Source organism: Vicia villosa, linkage group LG3 (genome assembly GCF_029867415.1).
Source record: "Vicia villosa cultivar HV-30 ecotype Madison, WI linkage group LG3, Vvil1.0, whole genome shotgun sequence".
NCBI lineage: Eukaryota > Viridiplantae > Streptophyta > Magnoliopsida > Fabales > Fabaceae > Vicia > Vicia villosa.
The window spans coordinates 107,620,206-107,646,737 of record NC_081182.1 but is presented as its reverse complement, the minus strand read 5'-3'; the positions used below and the strand labels follow the sequence as shown (position 1 = coordinate 107,646,737).

The following is a 26,532-nucleotide window of genomic DNA, read 5'->3' as shown; positions in this document are numbered from 1 at the left end:
AAATCTAGTTGAGCTATCATTCGCAAATGTTTTGCATTCCCAATAGTTTTCAGTATATAATTTGTTCGAAGAACATCATTTGTTGTCCCACTACTACCACTACCTAGAGAATCTAAGTTTTGTATAACAATTTTAGTTGTCTCTGTCTTCCCATATCCACTCTCACCAGTGCAAACCAATACTAATAGTGAATTTCAGCAAATGCAAGATTTATATTTGTTACTACTACAAAATTTAATTCCATCCAGTTCAATAAAAAAAAACCCACACACACACACACACACACACACACACACACATATATATATATATATATATATATATATATATATATATATATATATATATATATATATATATATATATATATATATATATATAAGTATTATGCATGATAGAAAGCGACAAACTCATAGTAAAAATAGAAGTATTGAGCAAATTACTATTTATTACAATCTATGATTAACAACACTTTACTAGAGACATGCTCCCCAAAGTATGCATAATAGCTAATGGAAATATAGCTGCAAGCTGAAAACAAACAACATACATATACAAAATCAACAAACCATAACTAAGTAATAGAGTTAGAAGCCATTAAGTTGGAAATGTTATACATGATGATGTGAAAAATGACGGTAACAAATATTTTCCTACTAATAGTTTGATTAATTTGTTGTGAAAATATATTTTTTAAGTTACTTAAAGGGGGTTTAAAACCCCCGCAATATGTCTCTTTTATTAGTGTTGTCTTTAACTGACGCGGCGTGACATGTGGCGCACCACAAAAGCCTCTATTAGTGGAATTTAATGGGAGAGACAAAAAGTAGAGACGGAAAATATTGCGAAGACCATTGTTTAAAGAAAAATTTGTAAGAACTAAAATTAAAGATTGTCATGTTGATAGGGAATAACAACACATTTAATCTTTTTAAATAAAGTTTGTATGAAAATTTCTCTATAAAAGCTTCACTTGAACTCAAACAATTTTCACCAAACCTTGAGAATTTTACTTTGATAAAAGATGATGTCATTTTCTTTATTGTGTATAATTAATTTATTTTTAGGAGGATGGGTTATTATTTATTAATGGTTGTATTTATATATATTTGTTCTTTTTATCTTCTACTTGGTGGTGGTTGACTTTAGTTATACTTAGTAATATTTTTTTAATATATTTTTATAATAATAATAAAAAAGAATTCCATGTGTTTTAAAGTAATAGTAATAAATATTTTTTTTCTTTTCTTAGTTTTTACCAAAGAAAAATATTTGTTTTGTTTTATATTTACCAAAGATAAATATCTTTTCTGAATTTGTATTTATTTATTTATAACTAACACAATAGAAAGAAAAGTAACATGAGTAAAAGATTTTTTTTTGGCTAAACAACAAAATATATTTTCCAAAGTTTAATAGTATGATTATGATCATCATCATTATTTGATTTATACATATGTACTATGTAATCATGGTTAATTTTTACAATTTTGTAGTCAATTTATCTTTTCATTCAAATATTTATCTAATTTTTTTTACGTAATTGTGATAAATATTTTTTATATTCCTATTACCTAAAATTGCTTTTATGCAACGAATGGTTAAATTTTATGCAACCGACCTCAATTTGTGGGACAAGGCATTAATATATATATATATATATATATATATATATATATATATATATATATATAAATATATATATATATATATATATATATATATATATATATATATATATATATATATATATATATATATATATATATATATATATATATATTCACATTGTAAATACAATTCTTCTTTATATTTGATTTAATAGGTGGTAATTATTTTAGTGATATATATTTATGTTGATTTAGCCCGAACATTCATGCATATATCTCTTTTAGTTAAAATATTCATGTTCTAGTCAATAAACATTGAATTTTTGTCAAAACTAAAAATCTTTTATAATTGAACTTTGCATATGTTGTCCCTTGAATACATACCATTTAAATACTCACTTTCTTAATCGACGTGTATTTAAAATATTATAACTCTTGCATGGCCAAGCATTTAATATTTTTTTATGAAAAGTTATATATTTTTTTAATTTAAGGACAAATAAGATTTTTTCCCATATAGTATAAAATATAGAATTTCTATATATATATTGCAAACTTTTTTTAACACACATAAAAAAAATTAAATAAGATTTAAAAAAATGAAAAAAAATATTCATTATCTTATTTTACATATTTTTAAAATAAACTTTGTGTGAAAAATTCCTTTATAAAAGCCTCACTATGGCTTGAACACTTTTCACCAAACATTGAGAAATTCATTTTAATAAGTAAGATGGGCTCCTTTTCTTTATTGTGTATATTTGTTTTAATACTCATTATGGGTGATAGTCATATAACAAAGGCTCAAGACTCGCCAGCAAATTACTTGAACACCCACAATATGGCGAGAGCAGAACTAGGAATTAATATGACAAATCTTGTTTGGGATAACAAAATTGCTGCTTTTGCCCAAAATTATGCTAATAAATGTAAGGATTGTAAGGTAATCCCCTCACACAAAGAAGCTTACGGGTATGGCGAGAATATTGCAGTGATTGCTGGCAACCTAAGCGGTGTAGATGCAGTGAAGTTGTGGGTGGCTGAACAACCCTTATATAATTGGTATGTAGGGATGTGTGAGGGTGGTGCTGAATGTCATCATTATACCCAAGTGGTATGGGGAAGTTCACGAAGTGTTGGATGTGGAAAAGTGAAATGCGATGATGGAAGATTATTCGTTTCTTGCAATTATTATCCTGCTGGCAACATTCCTGGAGAATATCCATTCTAAGTTTTTCATTTGTTTAATCACAATCGTTTCATTATGCCTCATGTATGTTGTTGCAGTCTTTCTAAATAATAAATTAATGTTTAACTGCACTCTTTTTGCTGAAATTTATTAATATTTTCCAAGTCGTATTCACTAACTTATCTCTCCCAAAAAATCTTAGATAACATAATTTATCAATTTAATAATCGTAAACTATCTTATTCTTTTTATTAAATTATTTAAATAACTCTTGTACGATTATTTGATTATATACACAAAGTTGTAATTCTCTTTAAGTTGTGAGATGTTTAAGATTATTGACCTTTAATTCTAAATTATATTTAGGGTGATTTGAAACTCCTACAAATTTACAGAACTTATTAAAACATTAAATAATTTGAGTTTTAGCCCCACATATTTTACCCATGGCACTAAAATGAATTTCCATAAACATTTTCCCTGCACCAAATTAACAATGTAAATGAATGAAAATACACACCCTTAAAGATCATCCAAAAGGTGATGCATATCCTTCAACAATTAAAAGTAGGATTAAAATCTCAAATTTATGGACATATTTGTTTGTTGGAAAACCTTTCAAATGTAGAAATCCCAATAAAAGAGTAGCATGAGTAAGTTCCATTACACTCAGAATAAAATACCCACAAATCTAGTTGAGCTATCATTCGCAAATGTTTTGCATTCCCAATAGTTTTCAGTATATAATTTGTTCGAAGAACATCATTTATTGTCCCACTACTACCACTACCTAGAGAATCTAAGTTTTGTATAACAATTTTAGTTGTCTCTGTCTTCCCATATCCACTCTCACCAGTGCAAACCAATACTAATAGTGAATTTCAGCAAATGCAAGATTTTATATTTGTTACTACTACAAATTTTCAATTCCATGAAGTTCAATAAAAAAAAAAAACACACACACACACACACACACACATATATATATATATATATATATATATATATATATATATATATATATATATATATATATATATATATATATATATATATATATATATTCACATTGTAAATACAATTCTTCTTTATATATGATTTAATAGGTGGTAATTATTTTAGTGATATATATTTATGTTGATTTAACCCGAACATTCATGCATATATCTCTTTTAGTTAAAATATTCATGTTCTAGTCAATAAACATTGAATTTTTGTCAAAACTAAAAATCTTTTATAATTGAACTTTGCATATGTTGTCCCTTGAATACATACCATTTAAATACTCATTTTCTTAATCGACGTGTATTTAAAATATTATAACTCATTCATGGCCAAGCATTTAATTTTTTTTTATGAAAAGTTATATATTTTTTTTACTTTAAGGACAAATAAGATTTTTTCCCATATAGTATAAAATATAGATATTTCTATATATATATTGCAAACTTTTTTTAACACACATAAAAAAAATTAAATAAGATTTATAAAAATGAAAAAAAGTATTCATTATCTTTGTTTTACATATTTTTAAAATAAACTTTGTGTGAAAAATTCCTTTATAAAAGCCTCACTATGGATTGAACACTTTTCACCAAACATTGAGAAATTCATTTTAATAAGTAAGATGGGCTCGTTTTCTTTATTGTTTATATTTGTTTTAATACTCATTATGGGTGATAGTCATATCACAAAGGCTCAAGACTCGCCAGCAAATTACTTGAACACCCACAATATGGCGAGAGCAGAACTAGGAATTAATATGACAAATCTTGTTTGGGATAACAAAATTGCTGCTTTTGCCCAAAATTATGCTAATAAATGTAAGGATTGTAAGGTAATCCCCTCACACAAAGAAGCTTACGGGTATGGCGAGAATATTGCAGTGATTGCTGGCAACCTAAGCGGTGTAGATGCAGTGAAGTTGTGGGTGGCTGAACAACCCTTATATAATTGGTATGTAGGGATGTGTGAGGGTGGTGTTGAATGTCATCATTATACCCAAGTGGTATGGGGAAGTTCACGAAGTGTTGGATGTGGAAAAGTGAAATGCGATGATGGAAGATTATTCGTTTCTTGCAATTATTATCCTGCTGGCAACATTCCTGGAGAATATCCATTCTAAGTTTTTCATTTGTTTAATCACAATCGTTTCATTATGCCTCATGTATGTTGTTGCAGTCTTTCTAAATAATAAAATAATGTTTAACTGCACTCGTTTTGCTGAAATTTAATAATATTTTCCAAGTCGTATTCACTAACTTATCTCTCCCAAATAATCTTAGATAACATAATTTATCAATTTAATAATCGTAAACTATCTTATTCTTTTTATTAAATTATTTAAATAACTCTTGTACGATTATTTGATTATATACACAAAGTTGTAATTCTCTTTAAGTTGTGAGATGTTTAAGATTATTGACCTTTAATTCTAAATTATATTTAGTGTGATTTGAAACTCCTACAAATTTACAGAACTTATTAAATCATTAAATAATTTGAGTTTTAGCCCCACATATTTTACCCATGGCACTAAAATGAATTTCCATAAACATTTTCCCTGCACCAAATTAACAATGTAAATGAATGAAAATACTCACCCTTAAAGATCATCCAAAAGGTGATGCATATCCTTCAACAATTAAAAGTAGGGTTAAAATCTCAAATTTATGGACATATTTGTTTGTTGGAAAACCTTTCAAATGTAGAAATCCCAATAAAAGAGTAGCATGAGTAAGTTCCATTACACTCAGAATAAAATACCCACAAATCTAGTTGAGCTATCATTCGCAAATGTTTTGCATTCCCAATAGTTTTCAGTATATAATTTGTTCGAAGAAAATCATTTGTTGTCCCACTACTACCACTACCTAGAGAATCTAAGTTTTGTATAACAATTTTAGGTGTCTTTGTCTTCCCATATCCACTCTCACCACTGCAAACCAATACTAATAGTGAATTTCAGCAAATGCAAGATTTTATATTTGTTACTACTACAAAATTTCAATTCCATCAAGTTCAATAAAAAAAAAAAACACACACACACACACACACATATATATATATATATATATATATATATATATATATATATATATATATATATATATATATATATATATATATATATATATATATATATATATATATATATATATATAAAAGGAGACATGATAGAAAGCGACAAACTCATAGTAAGAATAGAAGTATTGAGCAAATCACTATTTATTACAATCTATGATTAACAACACTTTACTAGAGACATGCTCCCCAAAGTATGCATAATAGCTGATGGAAATATAGCTGCAAGAAGACCACAAACAACACACATATACAAAATCAACAAACCATAACTAAATAATAGAATTAGAAGCCATTAAGTTGGAAATGTCATATATGATGATGTGAAGAATGAGGGTAACAAATATTTTCCTACCAATAGTTTGATTAATTGGTTGTGAAAATGTATTGTTTTTTAAGTTACTTAAAGGGGGTTTAAAACCCCCGCAATATGTCTATTTATTTAGTGTTGTCTTTAACTGACGCGGCGTGACATGTGGCGCACCATGAAAGCCTCTGTTAGTGGAATTTAATGGGAGAGACAAAAAATAGAGACGGAAAATATTGCGAAGACCATTGTACCCAAGTGGTTTGAAGAAGTTCACGACGTGTTAGATGTGGAAAAGGGAAATGTGATGATGGAAGAACATTTGTTGCTTGCTATTATTATCTTGCTGGCAACGTTCTTGGAGAAGTTCCATTCTAAGTGTTTTATTTGTTTAATCATAATAATTTGAATATGCCTCATGTATGCTGTTGCAAACTTTCTAAATAATAAAATAACGTGAAATTGCACTCATTTTGGAGAAATTTATTAATTTTTTCCAACTCGTATTTGTCATACCCCAAAATTTGTCCGTTTACTTTTACGTCTTTTTAATTGAGGCGTATTACTTTCCTTTAGGGTTTCTATTCTTATAGGGGTGTATGTCTAATTAATGGGCTTAACGTCTTGATTACTAAGCCTTTCTTAGAAACCATTTTAAAGGCTGGGGGTGTACCTTCTCTTGTTGAAAGCCTTTTGGGTTCAAATAGATTTTAGGCCCATTATAAATAAAACCATGATATATTTAAATTATATGTATATATTTAGGCAATATTTAGGTAATCATTTTAATATAATTTTTGATGGTTTAATTAGGGTTATTATTATTCTTGTTAATAGTAGGATTATTGTTAGGATTATTACTTCAGTATTAGGATTAGAATTATTAATATTATTATTATGCTTAATATTGGTTTTAATTATCATTAGTGTTGATATTTAGAAATGGTACTATTATTATTAAGGATCATTAAATGACTAATGGATTGATGTCACGAATGGGCCAGAACACACTAGCGGGTCTGGGCCCCAAATGGATCACGCGGGTCACCAAGAGAGTGGACTGGGTCAAACCAACCCGGCCACTGTTCACCTTCGTCTTCAGTCTCACGCAGCAAACCATAGCCGTTGCGACATCACCCACGAAACCCTAATCTCCATCGTCACAAACCCAGGCCCATGCATGAATCTTCAGTGAATCAATAACAATCAAATCTCCAAACGAAATCTAATCCTAACAAAACTAAATCAAAATCAAATCTGAACAAACGAAGAATCAATCCAGAATCAATCAAATCTTAAACTAACAAACTCAAACACAATCAAATCAGATAATTTTATTGAGATTTTACAAATCGATTACAAACAAATCCAATCCGGAACTAAACAACTAATCCCTAATTGAATCTAATCTTTCTAAAATTAATCTAAACCCTAGAATATAAATTGAAGAAAGAAGTTAGATGAAGACGATTCGGGAAACGGGGGTAGTCTTGGTGCCGCCACGAACGAAGTTCTTTTGAGCATCTGGGCCTTCATCTTCAAACCATCTGCGAATACAAGAGGAGAAGAGATATTAGAAGAAGATTTAGGGCTTACACGTTCCAATAAACCAAGACGCGAGGTAAATCTAAAATTAAACTCAGCTTTTAAAATTGAATGAGATGTTTGTTTGATTTGAATCAATGGTTTGGATGATTGGATTTGGGGGTTAATGTGTGAATGTAGTTTGATAGGCTTAGGGTTTGTGATTGATTTGAATGATCCGCTGGGTTTTCTGGGTTGGGACTTTGAAGGTTTGAAGTTTCCGGTTGAATACCAATCGGAAAACTGGGGAGGGCGGTGGTTCTAGGGCGGTGGTGTGGTGGCGCACGATAGTCACAAAGGGGAATTCTGGGTTTGAATAGAAGGAGGGAGGAAACGAAAGAGAGACAAAGAGAAAAATAAGAGAAAAGAAGAACGAGAGAGAGAAAGGGATCGAGAGAAATGACTCTTTTTTTTCCTTTGTTTTTTTTGTGTGTATCCTTTTGACCGTCGGATGAAGGGCACGTGGCCTCTCATGGCCACTTGTCGCTGTTACTGAACATGATTCAGTGCAGCTAGCTTTACCATACGCCCTCAATCCCAAACACATGCAGACCGTCAGTTTCATCTGGATCAAGATCGAACGGTGGTAGCCTTAGGCGTACATCATAGCCACATACGCTTTACCACACCTAATCCAACGGACCACAACCCAATTGGGCTTAACTCATTACTACCCACACACCACAAAATTACTAACCTGAACAAAACACACCCCCTATACAAAAATAAAAAATAACAAAAAGTTTAATTAATTAATTTTCTGAAATTTCAATTGTTTAATTATTTGCTCTCTCTTGATGATTTAATCCAATTTTCTCCTCGAACCGACTAAATCCATTAGTCGCAGTAGACGAGAAATAATTTTTGATTCTCTTAATTTATTTATTAATAATATAATTGAATCTAATTTATTTGAAAATAATAATTTGATTAATTCTTAATTCTCTCCTCGACCCGACTAATTCTCTCCTCTTGATGAGTAACCAGCAATGCCCCTTAATCCGTTAGCTATACTGATCAAATCTATTGATCATCGCATCTAACGGTGCCAAATCAAATCAAGGTTGTACGCCCAGACATTCAAGACACACTAAACCACGACACTACGGATTTTTATCCTAGGCAATTCAAAATGCCTTTCAAATCAAATTCAAACTACGATAGGCCATTCAAAAAGCCTCTGAACCATATCAATTCAAATTCAAAGGCGTACAATCCTGTGCCCGAACTACGTTGACTATGATTCTCTCTAAGGAGATACGTAGGCACTTGGATAACCAAGGCGAGTCCCCTTCCCTAAAACCTTCATTCACTTCTAAATCTCAATTTTCACCCTATTCATTTCCTTAGCTATTAAACCTTAACTTTTAGCCATAAAACTTTTTCTTTAACATAAAACCTTAGGAAAGGGTTGGGGGTGCCTAACACCTTCCCTCAACCTGATTATAATAACTTACCCTAATTTCTTAACTGCGCGAGGTTTCCTATTCGCCTTGGTAAAATAGGTGGCGACTCTAATCTTTAATTTTTAGGGCAGGTTGCTACAGTATTTACTAACTTATCTCTCCTAAAAATTAATAGATAACATAATTTATAAATTTAAAAATAAAAAACTATCTTATTCATTTGAACTACATTATTTAAATAACTCTCGTACGTTTATTTGATCATATACACAAAGTTGCAATTCTCTTTAAGTTGTGAAATATTTCAGATTATTGACCTTTAATTTTAATATATTTTTAGTGTGATTAGGAACTCCTCCAAAATTTTTAAACTTATTAAAGGATTAAATAATTTGAGTTACCGACCCGACTTCTTGTCTGTCACTTTTTCTAATTAGACGGTCCTTGTTTTGGTTTTCACTTGGTTTATTTTGAGGAGGATAAATAGTAACATTTTTTTATTTTTTTTTTTAATAATTCCCATAGAAAAATATTTGTTTTTTTTTAATATTTACCTAAGATAAATATTTTTTTCTATATTTTGTATTTATTTATTTATAACTAACACAATAAAAAATAAGTAACATAAGTAGTAAATGATATTTTTTTCGCTAAACAACAAAATTTATTTTCCATAGTTGAATAGTATGATTATGAACATCATTATTTAATTTTAAACATATGTACAATATAATCATGGTTAAATTTTACAATTTTGTAGCCAATTTATCTTCTCATTCAAATATTTATCTTCTTTTTTTCACGTATTAATGACAAATATTTTTTTATGTCCCTATTACCTAAATTTTTTTTATGTAGCCGATAGTTATATTTTATGTTGCCGACCCCACTTTGCGGGTCAAGACTATGTAGTTATAGCGACAAATATTTTTGTTTTGTTTTTATATAAATGAAGATAAAATATTTGTCACATTTTTTATTTTTTATTAATGATAAATATTTTTTATGATAAATTTGTTGATTTATAAGTTTCTATAACATATGTTGGCACTAGTATATTATGAGCAAAAAAAAATGTTATCAAGACTTGACCTTTGTACCAACAACTTACATCCATCTAGGACAACAAGCGCATACTTGTGTGTAATACGGTGGAAGAACTGACTTTTGAAAATGTTGCGGATAGCAAGAGTCTCCATCGACTTTTATTTTATCCAATTTGTCATACCCCAATTTTTGACCCTAAAATCACACATCATTTGCATACCAATCATCAATCAAGAAGTTTTAACTTAGAGCTCTACTTGTGATGTTGTGCTCAATTCATCTGCAAGGGAATCATCGAGCACCCATGTTTTAGTCTTGTATATATCGTTTTACTAACCAAAATACCAAAAATATTGCCTTGTGCTTTTGTATGTTTGTGTTTTGTAGGTACCAAGTCAAAATACCCATCAAAATGAGCATTTTTCAACAATTTCACTGTGTAAATCGATTTGCATAAGGTGTAAATCGATTTACACAACTGATTCTGCACCAGATTTTGCTTCTACCATCAGTGCAAATCGATTTGCATAATATGCAAATCGATTTACATAACTATTTTTGCCCCAGATTTTTCCTTTTTCAGCAATGTAAATAGATTTGCATAAAGTATAAATCGATTACACCAGTGCGAATTTGGAAAAATGAAGGCAAATTTTAGCTTTTGAAAGTGTTGACATCATTTGCAAGCATGGGAAACATGACTTAGCTCTTGTATTTGATTACCTACATCATTTGATCATAAACCCTCATGTGATTGCATCAAGACCATTGGATCTCATTTTTGGCTCCAAATCCTTTTCCCAAGCCTAATTCTATTTTCCAATCCTAACTCCAAACCACAAAATTTCCCAAGCCTAAGTGCTATAAATTGAGGAATTCCCCTCATCATTTTTCAAGCTTTGATAGCCAAAAAAACTCTTGCTCTTTCTCTCCTCACCTCTTCCAAACCCCTCACTCAAAGCTCTTGTTTCTTCCACAAAAATTAGTGAGTCACATCTTGAACCTCACTAATTTAGAGCTAAACCTCAACCTAAACACTACTTTCTTCATCAACTGTGAGAGATCAAGGCTTGTGGTTGTGTGTTCTTGAAGAAGATTCAAAGTTTGTGGAAGATTTGATCCATTATTGTTTATGTTTGATGCACCTTTGGTGCTACATTGATGAGTTTTGCTTGCTTACTTGATACATTTTCGTGCACAAATTGATCCAAGATCACAAGGTGTTTGGTTTTATGTTTAAATAAGTTTTCTTTTCTTTATTTGCTGTTTTTTTAAAACTGTGTTGTGCAAATCGATTTACATCTGGTGCAAATCGATTTACATAATTGGAAAAATGCGCAGATTTGAAAACAGAGTTATGCAAATCGATTTACATCTGAGCAGAATGTGTTTTTTTTTCCTTTTTTGACTTGTTTTTGGTTCTAACTCATCTTCTACTCCTTTCTTTTGATATTTTCTTTGAATCACAAGTTAGAGGCCTAATTTCTCTCTAATTTCAATGGACTTAGGGCGTCGATAAGATGAGAATCCGAATCCGCAATATTAAGTGATTGAAATTATGGATGAAAGGAGCTTTTGAATATGGTTCCATCTTTTATTTCTTTTTCTTTTGATCGATGAAAGTCTTTGATACCTTGAGAATTCTTATGGATTCTTGGTAAAGACTAGATCACTCCTTATTTTCTTTTCGTGCGGTATTGCTTTCGGAGAATGATCTACATATCATTTCTCTCGCATGCATTAGCACATAAAGTTTTGACCGGCCTCGTTGTAGGGTGATTTCTATATAAATCACTTGGCGATCCGCTTAACATAGCGCAATATTTCGTGTCCCGAATAAAAAAGATCAAATATGGAAGAGAATTGTATGCGGTTGATTTAAGACTTATGGAGGTTTATCATGTAGTCTCTATGATTTTATCAAGCTTCTGATAAATGTCCATTGAATTTAAATCTGACAACATCCTTCACTCACCATCGATCTTCCTTACTAACTTTGATAACATACTTGACAAGTTTCAAGATGGTTATCTTTAACATCTAACACTTGACTTTAATTTCCGTAATTTATTATATTGCTCTTTATATTTTTCTTTATGCTTTATAATTTCATCATATTCCGCTATTTTCTCTTTGTCCATTTGGACACTATGTTTATGTTTCCGCTATTTTCTTTTTGTCCACTTGGACCATACTTTACTTTTATGCTAAAACACTAATAAACAACAAAAATCTAAAAAAACACTTAAGGCTCTCTTTCGGACTATTGGTTACTATCTCGAGCAATTTGGAGATTCGGACTTATGGACTTAGTGCCTTTGGACCCTTATTCTGTTGTTACTCTGTTGTTATTCTGTCTGCCTGGCATTGGATTGTTGTCTGTTTGTGTATGCAGGTATTTCCTTGAAAGTCCTTGATGGTTAAGTCCAAGGCATTGATATAAGGATTTTACCCAAAAACAGCCGTTACTCTGCCCGATTTTCGTCAGAATTTTAATGTGCTTAATACGAAGTGGTGTTAAGATAATAAGTTCATCGGGATCCCCAAGTGGTAATGTGTTGGTTTGGTATTGATAAGTCCAAAGGATGGGAAATCTACCTTGACTCATAATGTCAAGTGTTGGCTTCTTTTTTCGGTTAGACCGTTATTTTCCTTAGCTTTTATTTTACGCAATAGGATAGCCTCTTCATCTCCTCCACTTTAATTTTCAAAATCTTCTCTCTTTTTACAAAACCTTCTTATGTTTGCAACCTTTTTAAAACCTTTCTTTAAAAATATCTTTTGCCCTTAATGACCTTTTTCTTCAAAAAGTTTAGACACGACTAATCGTTGAAACGAGTGGCGATACCCCACGATTTTGAATCCAGAATTGCCTTTCCAGCCACTTTTCAACACGGACCGTGTTGCTCCACACGGGGGCCCGTGTTGACCTCTAAATTCAGCTTTTCTAGCTTCTTTTCATCCACTCGTGCGCGCCACAAGTTCTTATTTTTCCCATGCGTTAACCTGGCCACAACACACTCAACCGGCGCATAAAAAGACACTTTTGTACTACTAATAAAACATTAACATGCAACAATTGAAAATACTAAAACTTGCTTTAAAACAAATGCAAAAGCAACTTAGTGTTACCAAAACCATGAATTCTTGTCGGAAAAAGGTGCGAAAACTTACTAGAAATGGTGACCGATCACAACCCCACACTTATATCATTGCTTGTCCTCAAGTGATGTATCGAGACGAAGCAAAGGTCACCGATGAGATTCTTTTATCCACAACACAATCAGGTTATTCGCAAAATACCTTCACTTAGCAATCGAGTCTATGGCATCCTTCGTCAATCTATCCACCGCATTATCACTTCCGAGCACTTTTGCACCTACAAGCTTTTCACACTCTCACAAAATCTCTCCGGGTTAAAGTGTTTACACTCACAGTACCAAGGCATGCATATTACTTTTAACTTTGAATACATCCTCGAATCACTACACACACAGAATACACACACTTCATGAGGTCTTCGGGCTGTAACGTGGCTTGGGTTCGGTGGGGTAAACAAGGAACGGGATAACAAAAGGTTTTGGTGCTCGGCATTCATTTTGGGTTCACATTTCTACTTTTAGTGGTTTGAATCATAAGAATGGGGTTAAGACCTTCGACTCTTGCTTTTGAGAGTCATTCATGTAGTCTTTCGGGCAAGTGTTACGGACTTTTCCTTTGTTTTGTTTTTCAAATTTTCTCTTTGGATTTTCACAAGTTCCACATTCATCTTTTTTTTTTCTCTTTCTCTTTTTTTTTCACTTGCCCCTTTCTCAATGGTTCACTACCCCACACTTAGATTCTTTCGTGTCTTTCAAGAGGAAAACATTGATGCCGAGCGATAACATGAATGGTGAATATGTGGGTGGTAACATGAATAACAACAATGAACAAAACAAACATTACAGCTCAAAGGGGGTTGACTATGGATATGATGCATACAGGATGGCTAGAAAGGCTCGGGGCTAAAGAAAAACTTGCCTCAGTGTGCGTTTTCGTAATGTGCTTGTGTTACAAGAACATACGCAAAATCAAAGTGAATAACATCATACCTGAATGAACTCTCATGTGATATTATGAATTTGGCTATGTAATATCACCGGGTGGGTTAAGCTTACATGCTCCGAGGTGCTCTTGGTGTCATGCGGTTTCCTTTCAACTGAAACATACCATACTACTCTCTTGGTTCAGTGTTGATGCTTTGCGTCCTACCTTCTCCTCTTGATTGTGTCAACTTCCGTGGTGCCTGCGGAGATCAAGTATGGGGTGTGTTGTTCAACCACTAGCTATTAGTTTGCTCCCCTCCGACTTCTATCAATCACCTGGTAACACCATACAGCACTGCACCATACAAACTTGAAAGAAACATAATTTAAAAACAAAAGAAAAACAAAAATAACACAACCAAACCAAACAAATTAAACTATGAATTCAAAAACACTAAGCAAAGCAATAAAATAAAATAGAACCTCCCCCACACCTGAACGAAACATTGGCCTCAATGTTTTAATCCAAGGTGGTGGAGGAGGAGGATCCTGTGGAAAGTGCAACATAAGACGTCGCATCATATCTTGGAAATCGTCCACCATAATTCCTTGTCGAAACAACTCAACACCTTGTCTTGTTTGCTCGGTACGGAGAGCACCAGTCTCTGCTTGTACCCACCCCCATTGATCTGGAGTCATGGAGGACGACCTAACATTCTGTTGGTCGAACTGCTGAGGAGGCGGGACAGGGTGATCCCGAGCTGGACTGTCATCCTCTATTTCGTCACCTGAAAAATTATGATCATGTGGAGGGCTCTCTCCTAGATATGTACCTGTAGCTACATATAACCAGTTAGCACGATTTACAATAGAGATACTATTGGGTGCGGGTAGTGCCATAGTATGTTGCCCATGAACAGTTAGGGAGTAGTATCCTGGCTGTACCACAATCATTCTTTGATTGACAAGAGTTGTCAAGTCAATCTTCTTACCAGGTATCGAGGGTTCCTCTATCAAGAGCTGACTATAGTTCAAGTGATCAGCCAGTTGAGAGATCATCCCACCTACCGAGATCTCCCCAGAAGAGGCATAACAAACTTGTTTCAGGTGGTTAGCCGCAAAAGCCGCTATATTCACTCGTCCTACATCAATCATATTATGTAACAGAAAAAGCTCTCTCTTCGCACATACCCCCGTGCTATCTCCCCGCCCAAATAAAGTAAAGGCCAGGCCTTTCTGGGCATATCTGAAACAAGGATTATGAATCCCCGAGGCCTTGGCCTTACTAGGGTTGTACCCAGCGGCTCCTATGATGGCCTCCCAAAATTCAGCAGCAGGAAATGTCTCGGGTGGGGCTCTCGGTCCAGCGGAAGGTAGTTTAAGGGCCGCCCCAACCTCTTCCACAGACAATGTATGCTTATTACCAAACATAAAAAATTCCAGATCACCATAATACTCCATTTTAGAGCCATTCCATTTGTGTCGCAATTTAAATTCAACGGTGCTAAAAAAATTCAAGAGTTAGGCCTTCATAAGTGGGTGCCTCAAATAGCATAAAAGGCAACATCCCGATGTTGTGAAACATACGGTATACTTCATCTTTTAGGCCTAACTTAACAAGAGTGTCATCACAGATATAGCGGGTTGGGAGTAATTTACGCTGAACTAAAACATCATACCTCGCTTGGTGCTCAGGTTTAGCAAATATAATGCCATGGGCATTCTCCTCCTGATTCCTACTTTGACCGGTTGCGCGACTAGGGGCGTGACGGACTCTCTGCCTTGGTTGGGAGGGTTCCGCGAAATCATCTGTCCTAGTGGGGCGCCGGATTGCTTTTCTAGGAGGCATGATCCAGTCTCTGCAAAAAGATGAAAACAAAACACAAACACCACCACAATAGAAAAATTCAAAAATTAAAAGTGCACAAAATTAAAATCTAAAACGGTGAAAGTGTAGAGGATGGAGAGTAGAGCAACTTAAATGAAAGCACAAGGGTGTTTAAGTGAGTGGGTGATGGTGAAAAGTTGAGGTTTTTGAAGATGGAGGCTAGGTTTTCATGGAGGAAGAGAGTGAGAAGTGGGAGAGTGAGGTGAATGAGGGAGAAGAAGTGATATAATGCAGGTGGGGACCACACAATTTGGCGAATTTTTTTTAAAAAATCTGTCCCCGCATGCGTCACACGGTCTGTGTGCCTGCACACGGGTACCTGTGTTAAACGCCTGGTTTTTGAAATATGGGGGATTGAAAAAAACACGGGCCATGTTCCCCCACACTGGCACCCGTGTTTTTACCTCTGTAGCTTCACAATTTTTCTTTCACACGACACGGTCCGTGTTCCCCCACACGGGCACCCGTGTTGATGCTCCTGTAGGCACCAATAGCGAGTTATCATAAGGCTTTCTGCCTCTGGTTGCTCCTACCGATCCAAACCTCTGACCACCTACAATGCAATAAGATATAACAAAATACAGGAACAAAATAAAAGAAATTGCGTTAGAAGAAAACGAGCGTGGGTTGCCTCCCACAAAGCGCTTCGTTTAACGTCGCATGGCTCGACGGTCTACACCTCATCCAGTGAGACGTAAATGATCGATCACTCCTGCTCCTACTCCAGTATAGTAGGGCTTCAACCTTTGTCCATTCACTTTGAATACATCCCCATTGTTTGGGTTTTTAATTTATACCGCGCCATGAGGAAATACCGTCTGTACCACAAACGGACCAGACCACATGGATTTCAATTTCCCAGGATAGAGTTTAAGCCTGGAGTTGAATAGAAGCACTAACTGGCCTTCCCAAAATACTTTCTGCTTTATTCTCTGATCATGCCATCTTCGGGCCTGCTCTTTATAGACTTTAGCATTCTCATAGGCTTGATCACAGAATTCTTCTAGCTCATGGAGTTGAAGAATCCGTAGCTCACCTGCTTTTCCCAGATCATAATTCAAGTATTTGGTAGCCCAGAATGCTTTGTGCTCAAGTTCAAGAGGAAGATGGCACGCCTTACCATAAACCAGTTGATACGGGGACATACCAATCAGGGTTTTGAATGCTGTTCGGTATGCCCATAGTGCATCTTCAAATTTCAGAGACCAATCCTTTCTCGAGGCGCTTACAGTCTTTTCGAGAATCTGCTTGATCTGCCTGTTCGACACTTCCACTTGACCACTGGTCTGAGGATGATAAGCAGTTGCAATCTTATGCTTCACATTGTACTTTTTTAGCAGATTCTGCATTAACTTATTTAAGAAATGGGTGCCTTCATCGCTTATGAGTGCTCTGGGAACCCCAAATCTTGAGAAAATATTGGTTTTGAGGAAGTTCACTACCACCCTCGCATCATTTGTAGGTAGAGCGACTGCTTCAACCCATTTAGAGACGTAGTCAACAGCTACAAGGATGTAGTTCTTTCCAAAAGATGGTAGAAAAGGCCCCATGAAATCGATCCCCCACACATCAAACAATTCCACTTTAAGTACACCCTTCTGAGGTATCTGGTTTCTTTTTGAGATATTCCCCATTCTTTGACACCTGTCACATTCTTTCACGATGCCTTGAGCGTCTTTGAATAGCGTGGGCCAATACAAACCAGATTGTAGGACCTTTGCAGCTGTTCTATCACTAATGAAATGTCCTCCATATTCGGAGTCATGGCATGCTTTTAGCACATCCCTTTGTTCCTCCTCAGGAACACATCTTCTGATCAAACCATCAAGTCCCTTCTTGTATAGGAATGGATCATCCCACAAGTAGAACCTGCGATCATGTAAAAACTTTTTCTTTCGGTTATAGTCAAAATCATCAGGGATAATACCACCTACCAAATAGTTCGCATAGTCGGCGAACCAAGGCACACCAATAACAGCGAGGATATGTTCATCAGCGAACTCGTCCTTTATTGGGCGCTTATCTTCTGTTTCTTCAATAGGTGACATTCGAGACAAGTGATCGGCCACAGTGTTTTCAGACCCTTTCTTGTCACGAATCTCCACATCAAACTCCTGAAGGAGTAAGATCCATCTTAGCAATCTTGGTTTAGAGTCCTGTTTAGCAAAAAGATACTTCAAGGTAGCATGGTCAGTATAAACAATGACTCTAGAACCCAACAGATATTGCCTAAACTTATCAAAGGCATATACAACTGCTAACAACTCATTCTCTGTAGTTGCATAGTTCATCTGTGCAGGGTTCAGCACATGACTCGTGTAATAAATAACATGTAACAATTTTTCTCTACGCTGTCCTAGAACCACTCCCACTGCAATATCACTTGCATCACACATGATCTCAAACGGTAGAGACCAATCCGGGGCTACAACAATTGGTGCCGACACTAATTTTTGCTTTATGGTATCAAATGCTACGGCACACTCTTCATTGAAAATAAATGCTTTGTCTTTAACCAATAGCGTAGTTAAAGGTTTTGCTATTTTAGAGAAGTCTCTTATGAATCTACGGTAGAAGCTCGCATGCCCTAAGAAACTTCGAATACCTTTTTCATTCATGGGAGGAGGCAATTTTGCTATGACTTCTATCTTTGCTTGGTCAACTTCTATTCCTTTATGAGAAATTTTGTGACTCAAAACAATACCTTCACGCACCATGAAATGGAACTTCTCCCAGTTGAGGATTAAGTTGGTCTGTTGGCATCTTTCTAAAACAAGAGCAAGGTTAGTTAAACAATTATCAAAAGACTTACCAAAAATCGAGAAGTCATCCATGAATACTTCCATATGCTTCTCAAGCATATCGGCAAAAATAGATTGCATGCATCGTTGAAATGTGGCCGGTGCATTACATAACCCGAATGGCATTCTTCTGTAGGCAAAAATACCAAAAGGGCATGTAAAAGCGGTCTTCTCTTGGTCCTCTGGTGCAACAGCTATCTGATTATACCCCGAGTAGCCATCGAGGAAACAATAGTAGTCATGACCCACTAACCTTTCTAACATCTGATCGATAAAAGGCAACGGGAAGTGATCTTTTCTTGTTGCCAGATTTAGTCTTTGGTAGTCAATAAAGACTCTCCACCCTGTAACTGTCCTTGTGGGAATCAACTCATTCTTTTCATTCTTAATCACTGTAGTTCCACCTTTCTTTGGTACCACATGAACTGGACTCACCCAAAAACTGTCAGATATTGGATAGATCATCCCTGCGTCCAAAAGTTTTACAACTTCCTTTCTAACCACTTCCTTCATCGTTGGATTGAGTCGTCGTTGAGGTTGGACAACCGGTTTGTGATCATCTTCCATTAGGATTTTGTGCATGCAAATTGTTGGACTTATTCCCTTCAAATCTTCAATGGACCATCCAAGAGCACTCTTATGCTTTTTAAGAACTTTGACAAGCTTATCTTCTTGAAGGAATTCAAGGTGGGAACTTATGATGGCCGGGCACTTACTCTCAGTGTCTAAAAAGACATATTTGAGGTTGTCCGGTAATTGTTTGAGTTCAGCCCCCTTCTTTGGTTCATCTTTACTTTCCTCCATTAACGGTTGCCTTAGCTCCTCCCATCGATTGTGGCGAGAATTTTCAACAAGTGATGTTGTTTCCATCATGGCTAAAACTTCACTATCTTTTTCATCAACTATATCCTCTTCTTTAAAGATTGATAGACTCAAAACTCTCTCCAAAGGTAACTTTTGTTTTGTCAAAGAATTTTCTTCATTACGAATTTGATCAATTACCTCAATGTGTTGACTTGTTGCAATGTCATCTTTGTACTTCATGGTGTTTCGCACATCAATCTTTATTTCCTCATCATAGAATTTCAAGGTCATTGTATCTTCCTCTATGTCGATCAAGCATCTTCCGGTCTCTAAAAATGGTCTTCCCAAAATGATTGGTATCTCTTCATCTTCGGGCATTTCTAGAATAACAAAATCTACAGGGAATACGAACTTGTCGATTTTTACCAACACGTCTTCTACCACTCCGTACGGTCTTTTCATCGATTGGTCAGCAAACTGAAGTGTCATTTGTGTATCTTGTACTTTACCGATTCCCAATCTTTTGTAGATGGATAATGGCATAAGACTTACACTTGCTCCCAAATCAATCAGAGCTTTCTTGAAAGACCTATCACCGATGGTGCATGGAATAGTCACTGAACCTCAATCTTTCTTTTTAACAGGAATCTTCATGCCCTGCAAAATAGCACTACAAGTTTCAGTTAGAATAATCGGATCACTCTTGATGGTCCGCTTCTTTGAAATGATATATTTCATGAATTTCGCATAGGTGGGCATTTGCTCAAGTGCCCTAAGAAGGGAATGTTCAGCTCAAGTTTCTTGAACATCTCCAAGAACTTCTCAAAATTCTTCTCATGTTGTTATTTCTTCCTATTTCTTGTGGGGAAAGGGAGTTTAACCGCCGGTTTAGGTGTAACTATTTTTTCTTTTACCACCTTTTCTTCCCCCTTGACCTCTTAACTTACAACCTCATTCTCTTTAATCTCTACATCCACTTCAATCAACATATCCTCTTCATCAGAATTCTTCTCAAGTTTTTCATTGGATTTATTGCTTCTGGTAGTCACAGCGTTCACATGATTGTTGTCTCTGGGATTTGTAACCGTGGCACTTGGTAGAGCGCCCTGTGGTTGAGTGTTGGTCATTTGTTGTGCAATCTGACTCATTTGAATTTCCAGATTTTTGATTGATGCCCCTGTGTTCCTCAGGCTGCTCATAGTTTCTTCCTAAAATTGAGATTTTTGAGATGCCATTTTTTCAATAGCTATCTCCCATTCTGCCTTCTTCGGTGCCTGTTGTTGGAATTGTTGAGGCGCTTGAGATTGGAACTGTTGCGGGTGGTGTTGAAATTGTTGCTGTTAGGGAAGTTGTTGTTGAGGAGGTCTATATTGTGGTGACTGAGCTGGACATTGAAATTGGGTTGGTCCTTGCTTTTGAAAGTTTCCTTGTTGGTCCTTCCATGCGAAATTAGGATGATTTTTCCAACCTGGATTATATGTATTGGCATATGGATTATTTTGCCTCAACATATGAATCTGTTCCACCTGTTCTTGTGTTGCCACACAATGCATAGCAAAATGCGGTCCACTACATATTTCACAAACAACTGAGGCGACTGGCTCAACTTGTGCTACTTTCTATTCACCAATATTCATCTTCTTCAATCTTTTTTCTACTTCAGCCGCAATTTGTTCTTCCATTTTAACTACCTGATCAGCAAGCTTCAAATCAATTTTACCTTTCGGTTGGCTCATTGCACGGTCATATAACTCAATGTGCTCATTAGCGGCAATAGCTTCTATGATTCTCTTGATAACAGTGGCTGTTGAAAAATTGGTTGAGCCACCGGCAGCAGTATCGATAAGCTGTTTTGTCTTAACTCGGAGACCATTAACAAAAGTCTGCATTTGCTCGGTCGGGTCCATGTTATGAGTAGGACAAGCAACCAAACACCTCTTGAACCTTTTATATGCATCTCCCAGCGGTTCCCCTTCTTTCTGCTTGAAATTTATAATATCATACCTTTTTCGAATGAAGACTAAAGCAGGGAAATACTCATTCAAGAAAGCGGTTTCCATCTGTTGCCATGTTGTGATGCTTCCAGCTGGAAGTTAGTAAAACCATTCTTCCGCATCTTCGGATAAAGTGAATGGGAACATCACAAGTCTCTTGGCTTCTTCAGAATGGCCTTCTATTTTTAATGATGTTATTGTGGTGAGGAATCTCTGTAAATGCTTATTTGCATCTTCATTGATTCTTCCAGCAAAGGGCTTGCTTTCTAACTGACGGATCGTGGAAGGATGTAGTTGGAAGTGTTCCACGTTAACCGGTTGATTTACTATGGTCATTCTTCCAAGCGGTGCATTGGCCCTTCCATAATCACCTAAGAGTCTCTCTGGAGGAGGTGGATCAGCTGCCATAGTTTCAGGCTCAGAATCTGACTGCTGGGACGGAATAGATAGTACTTCTTCGTCTTCCGATTCTAAAACTACAGGTGATTCTTCTTTTGATGCCAGTCTTTTCCGCTTAACTTCTCGGAGTCGTGCTCGCAATAATCTTTTGGGTTCTGCTTCAAAAAGAAGTTCAGCTGAGGCCTTACCTCGCATACAAGATTAGACAATTATCAGTTGAGAGTAAACAACAAAACTAAATAAATAAAAATTAAAAATTGCAGAGGAAATAAAATTTTAATTGTAGAGCAATAAAATTTTAATTGACTAAATAATAACTTATATTTTGGCAATCCCCGGCAACGGCGCCAAAAACTTGATCGGAAAAATAGCAAGTATACTATTTTCACCGGTGTAGTTATAATGGGTTTTACCCCAAGTATCGATCACGAGGATTGCGTAGGAAATACGAGTTATTATGTGGACTCAATTAAACAAAAGATCATAGGAGTATTGTTTTAAAAGACTGAATGAAATAGATTAAAAATACTAAATAGAAACTGAAATTAAAATCGAGCTTTTGTGTATAAATTTGGAGTAATGCCAAGGTAGGTGTATGATCATCCTTATAATGACTTTGTATAAGATTTCTTTAACGAGTTCATATGATGCAACTATTTGTCCTTAAGGGTGTTTTCCTAAGTCCTTAGTGAAAACCTTTTGGTTTGCAATCCTAATGCCTAAGTCCATAGAAACATAGGTTTGTAAAACAAAGATGCAAGTAATCAAGAACGTTCAAATAACCTTACGGTATCCCTAGTCCTAGGTGATACTACAAGATTTAATTGTTTAAAAACCTTAACAACCGTAGTCCTACAGATTGTTAACCGTAGATCAATCTTGTTTTGCCGAAAAAGATAGCATAAAAACATTAAACAATCAAATTGCAAAATACGAATACTTAATTAACGAAATACGATGTTCAGAGTCGTTACAATTCAAATCAGGGACACCCCCTGGCCTTTGGGGGTTTAGCCTCTCATAATATTCAAGAAACCATAATTAAAAAGTTTAGACATTACAAAGATTAGGAGAACTCTGATCTTCAATGGCGTCTACCGTTGAATCTCTTCGTCTTCCAAAACCTGGAGGAAGCTATCTTTCTCTTCTCTGGAATTCTATTGTATGATCTCCAAAAGTGTCTTCTTTCTTTCCCTAAAGTGGTTTTTATAATCTATCTTCCATTCAGGTTGAAACAAAATACCAAAAATACCCTTAATGATCCCCTTTGAGTGAGGAAACACATAAAAATATAATCAGCACGCATCATCAACATGGGCCGTGTTGCTGCACACGGGCGCCCGTGTTGTTCTTCTGCTCCATGGCCAAAAATCATCTTTCCAGGTACCTTTTCACACGGTCCGTGTCTGAGCACACGGGTGCCCGTGTAGAACCTCTGTTTTGAATCCAGAATTGCCTTTCCAGCCACTTTTCAACACGGACCGTGTTGCTCCACACGGGGGCCCGTGTTGACCTCTAAATTCAGATTTTCCAGCTTCTTTTCATCCACTCGTGCGCGCCACAAGTTCCTATTTTTCCCATGCGTTAATCTGGACACAACACACTCAACCGGCGCATAAAAAGACACTTTTGTACTACTAATAAAACATTAACATGCAACAATTGAAAATACTAAAACTTACTTTAAAACAAATGCAAATGCCACTTAGTGTTACCAAAACCATGAATTCTTGTCGGAAAAAGGTGCGAAAACTTACTAGAAATGGTGTCCGATCACTGCTCCAAGTGAAATTCATGACAGAATGGATGGTTTCCAAGATCAGTTTGAAGAATTGCAGAAAGAGATGAAAGCCCTGCGTGGGAAAGAACTGTTTGGAAAGAATGTGCATGATCTTTGTCTGGTTCCCAATGTGAAAGTACCTGCTAAGTTCAAGCTGCCTGAATTTGAGAAGTATAAGGGAAATTCCTGTCCTCAGGCACATCTGGTGATGTATGTAAGAAAGATGTCCACTCACACTGATGATCAACGTCTGTTGATCCACTATTTCCAAGACATTTTGACTGGAGCTGCTTCTAAGTGGTATACGGGCCTTGATAGCACCCATATTTGCACTTTTAATGACTTAGATGAGGCGTTTGTGAAGCAATACAAGTATAATGTGGACATGGCTCCTGATAGGGATCAATTGCGAGCTATGATGCAGAAGGAGAAGGAATCCTTCAAGGAATATGCTCAGAGATGGCGAGAGGTTTCCGCCCAAGTAATTCCTCCGATGGAAGAAAAAGAGATGACTAAGATTTTCCTTAAGACTCTTGGTCCATTTTACTATGAGAAGATGATTGCAAGTACTCCTGTATACTTCACCGAAATGGTGGGTATGGGTGTTAGGTTGGAAGAAGCTGTGCGAGAAGGCCGTCTGGTTCGGAGTGACAATTCATCCGCTGGTGCAAAGAAGTATGGTTCTTCATTCCAAAAGAAGAACGAATCAGATGCTAATGTTGTTTCTCATGGGAGGAATAGTCGATTCAGAAATCAATCTCAACAAGTGGCGTCAGTAACTCCTGTTGTGAATTCAGTGCCTGTAGCTCCTGTTAATCAACAACCAGCAAGGCGGAATCCGTATCTTCGAGTTAATGTTGATCCTATCCCCATGACGTATACTGAACAGTATCCTGCACTAAGTCATAAGAAGTTGGTTCAACCAAGGTTACCGCCTCCTGTTCCAGAGAAACTCCCTTAGTGGTACAAAGCTGATGCCACTTGTGCTTTTCATCAGAATGCTCCTGGGCATGATTTGGAAAATTGTTGCCCTCTGAAGAATGAAGTTCAGAGATTGGTTCGTTCGGGTATGCTTTCCTTCCGTGATATTGGCCCAAAGGTGCAGAACAATCCATTGCCGACTCATGAAGCGTCTGCTGTGAACATGGTGTATGGGTGCCATGGGAAATATAAGATTTATCGTGTGGTACACATCAGAGGATCATTGGTAGAGATGCATGCCACTCTGTATGAGTATAGTCATTATGAGCATAATCATGCTGCTTGTAGGATTTGTTCAGTCAATCCTCAAGGATGTTACGTTGTGAGAAGAGACTTACAAAAGATAATAGATCAAAGGCTCATTGAGATTCTGAGGGATAGAGATGAAGATGATGTCAATGTGATTAAGCCATGCTTTAAAATCCCGGAATGTGTAGAGATTGGTTATTATGGAAAAGCTGCTGTAGAACCTCTTGTGATATGTTTGCCTGGATCTGTACCCTATAGCTATGACAAAGTTGTACCTTACAGATACAACGCCACCATGCTGGAAGCTGGAAAAGAAGTCGAGATTAAGCCTCTGTCTTCTGTTGAGAATATAGCAGATGTTAGTAGAGTGAATAGAAGCGGACGAGTTTTTACTCAACCCCAAACAGTTGTGGATGTCCAGAGGAATCCTACTCAAGTGCCTGTGAACAATATGATGCCACAAAAGTGAATGTTGGGTCATCTTCAGGAAAGGAGATGGATGAGATTTTGAAGCTTATCAAGATGAGTGATTATAAGATCGTGGATCAGTTGCATCGCACTCCGTACAAGAACTCTATAATGGAACTGCTGACGAGTTCTCCTGCTCATAGAGATTCTTTGATGAAGATACTTGATCAAGCCTTTGTGGATCATGATGTGACGCTGGATCAGTTTAATGGGGTCGTGAGTAATATCACTGCGTGTAACAATTTGAGCTTCGGTGATGAAGATTTGCCTGAGGAAGGAAGAAATCATAATTTGGCTTTGCACATCTCTGTCATATGCAAAGAGGACTCCATGTCTAATGTGTTGATCGATACTGGCTCATCGTTGAATGTCATGCCAAAATCCACTCTTGCTAAGCTGTCTTATGGTGGCACACCGATGAGATTTAGCAATGTGATTGTCAAGGCTTTTGATGGATCGAAGAAATAAGTGGTTGGAGAGGTTGATTTGCCTATTAGTATTGGACCGTTTGTCTTCAAGATTACTTTTCAAGTGATGGACATCTTTCCTGCATACAGTTGCTTATTGGGACGCCCATGGATCCACGAAGCTGGGGCAGTTACTTCAACTCTTCACCAGAAGTTGAAATTTATGAAAGATGGAAAGATGTTCGTTGTAAATGGAGAACAAGCTTTGCTGATTAGTCATCTCTCTTCGTTCCTTACTAGAGAGGCTGATGAAGTAGTCATTGGAACTGCATTCCAAGCCCTGTCTGTTAACGATGAATTTAAGAAGGATGAAGCTTCCATTGCCTCCTTCAAAGATGCTCAGCTGGTGGTTCAGAATGGACATTCAGGAGTATGGGGACAAGTGATGAGTCTGGAAGAGAACAAGAATAGAGCTGGTCTGGGATTTTCTGCCCTAGGCAAGTCTGTGG

General features: G+C 35.9%; 2 protein-coding genes across 2 annotated transcripts; both read left to right on the top strand.

Moving 5' to 3' along the window:
- Positions 1–2,343: 2,343 nt before the first annotated feature.
- Positions 2,344–2,891, top strand: LOC131656506 (pathogenesis-related leaf protein 6-like). The gene has a single exon (XM_058926207.1). The coding sequence runs from the start codon at positions 2,344–2,346 to the stop codon at positions 2,839–2,841; it is 498 nt and encodes a 165-aa protein (XP_058782190.1). The 3' UTR covers positions 2,842–2,891.
- Positions 2,892–4,408: 1,517 nt separating this feature from the next.
- Positions 4,409–4,974, top strand: LOC131656505 (pathogenesis-related leaf protein 6-like). Its single transcript, XM_058926206.1, has one exon. It carries the CDS (start codon positions 4,427–4,429, stop codon positions 4,922–4,924), a length of 498 nt encoding a protein of 165 aa, XP_058782189.1. The 5' UTR covers positions 4,409–4,426; the 3' UTR covers positions 4,925–4,974.
- Positions 4,975–26,532: the final 21,558 nt, after the last annotated feature.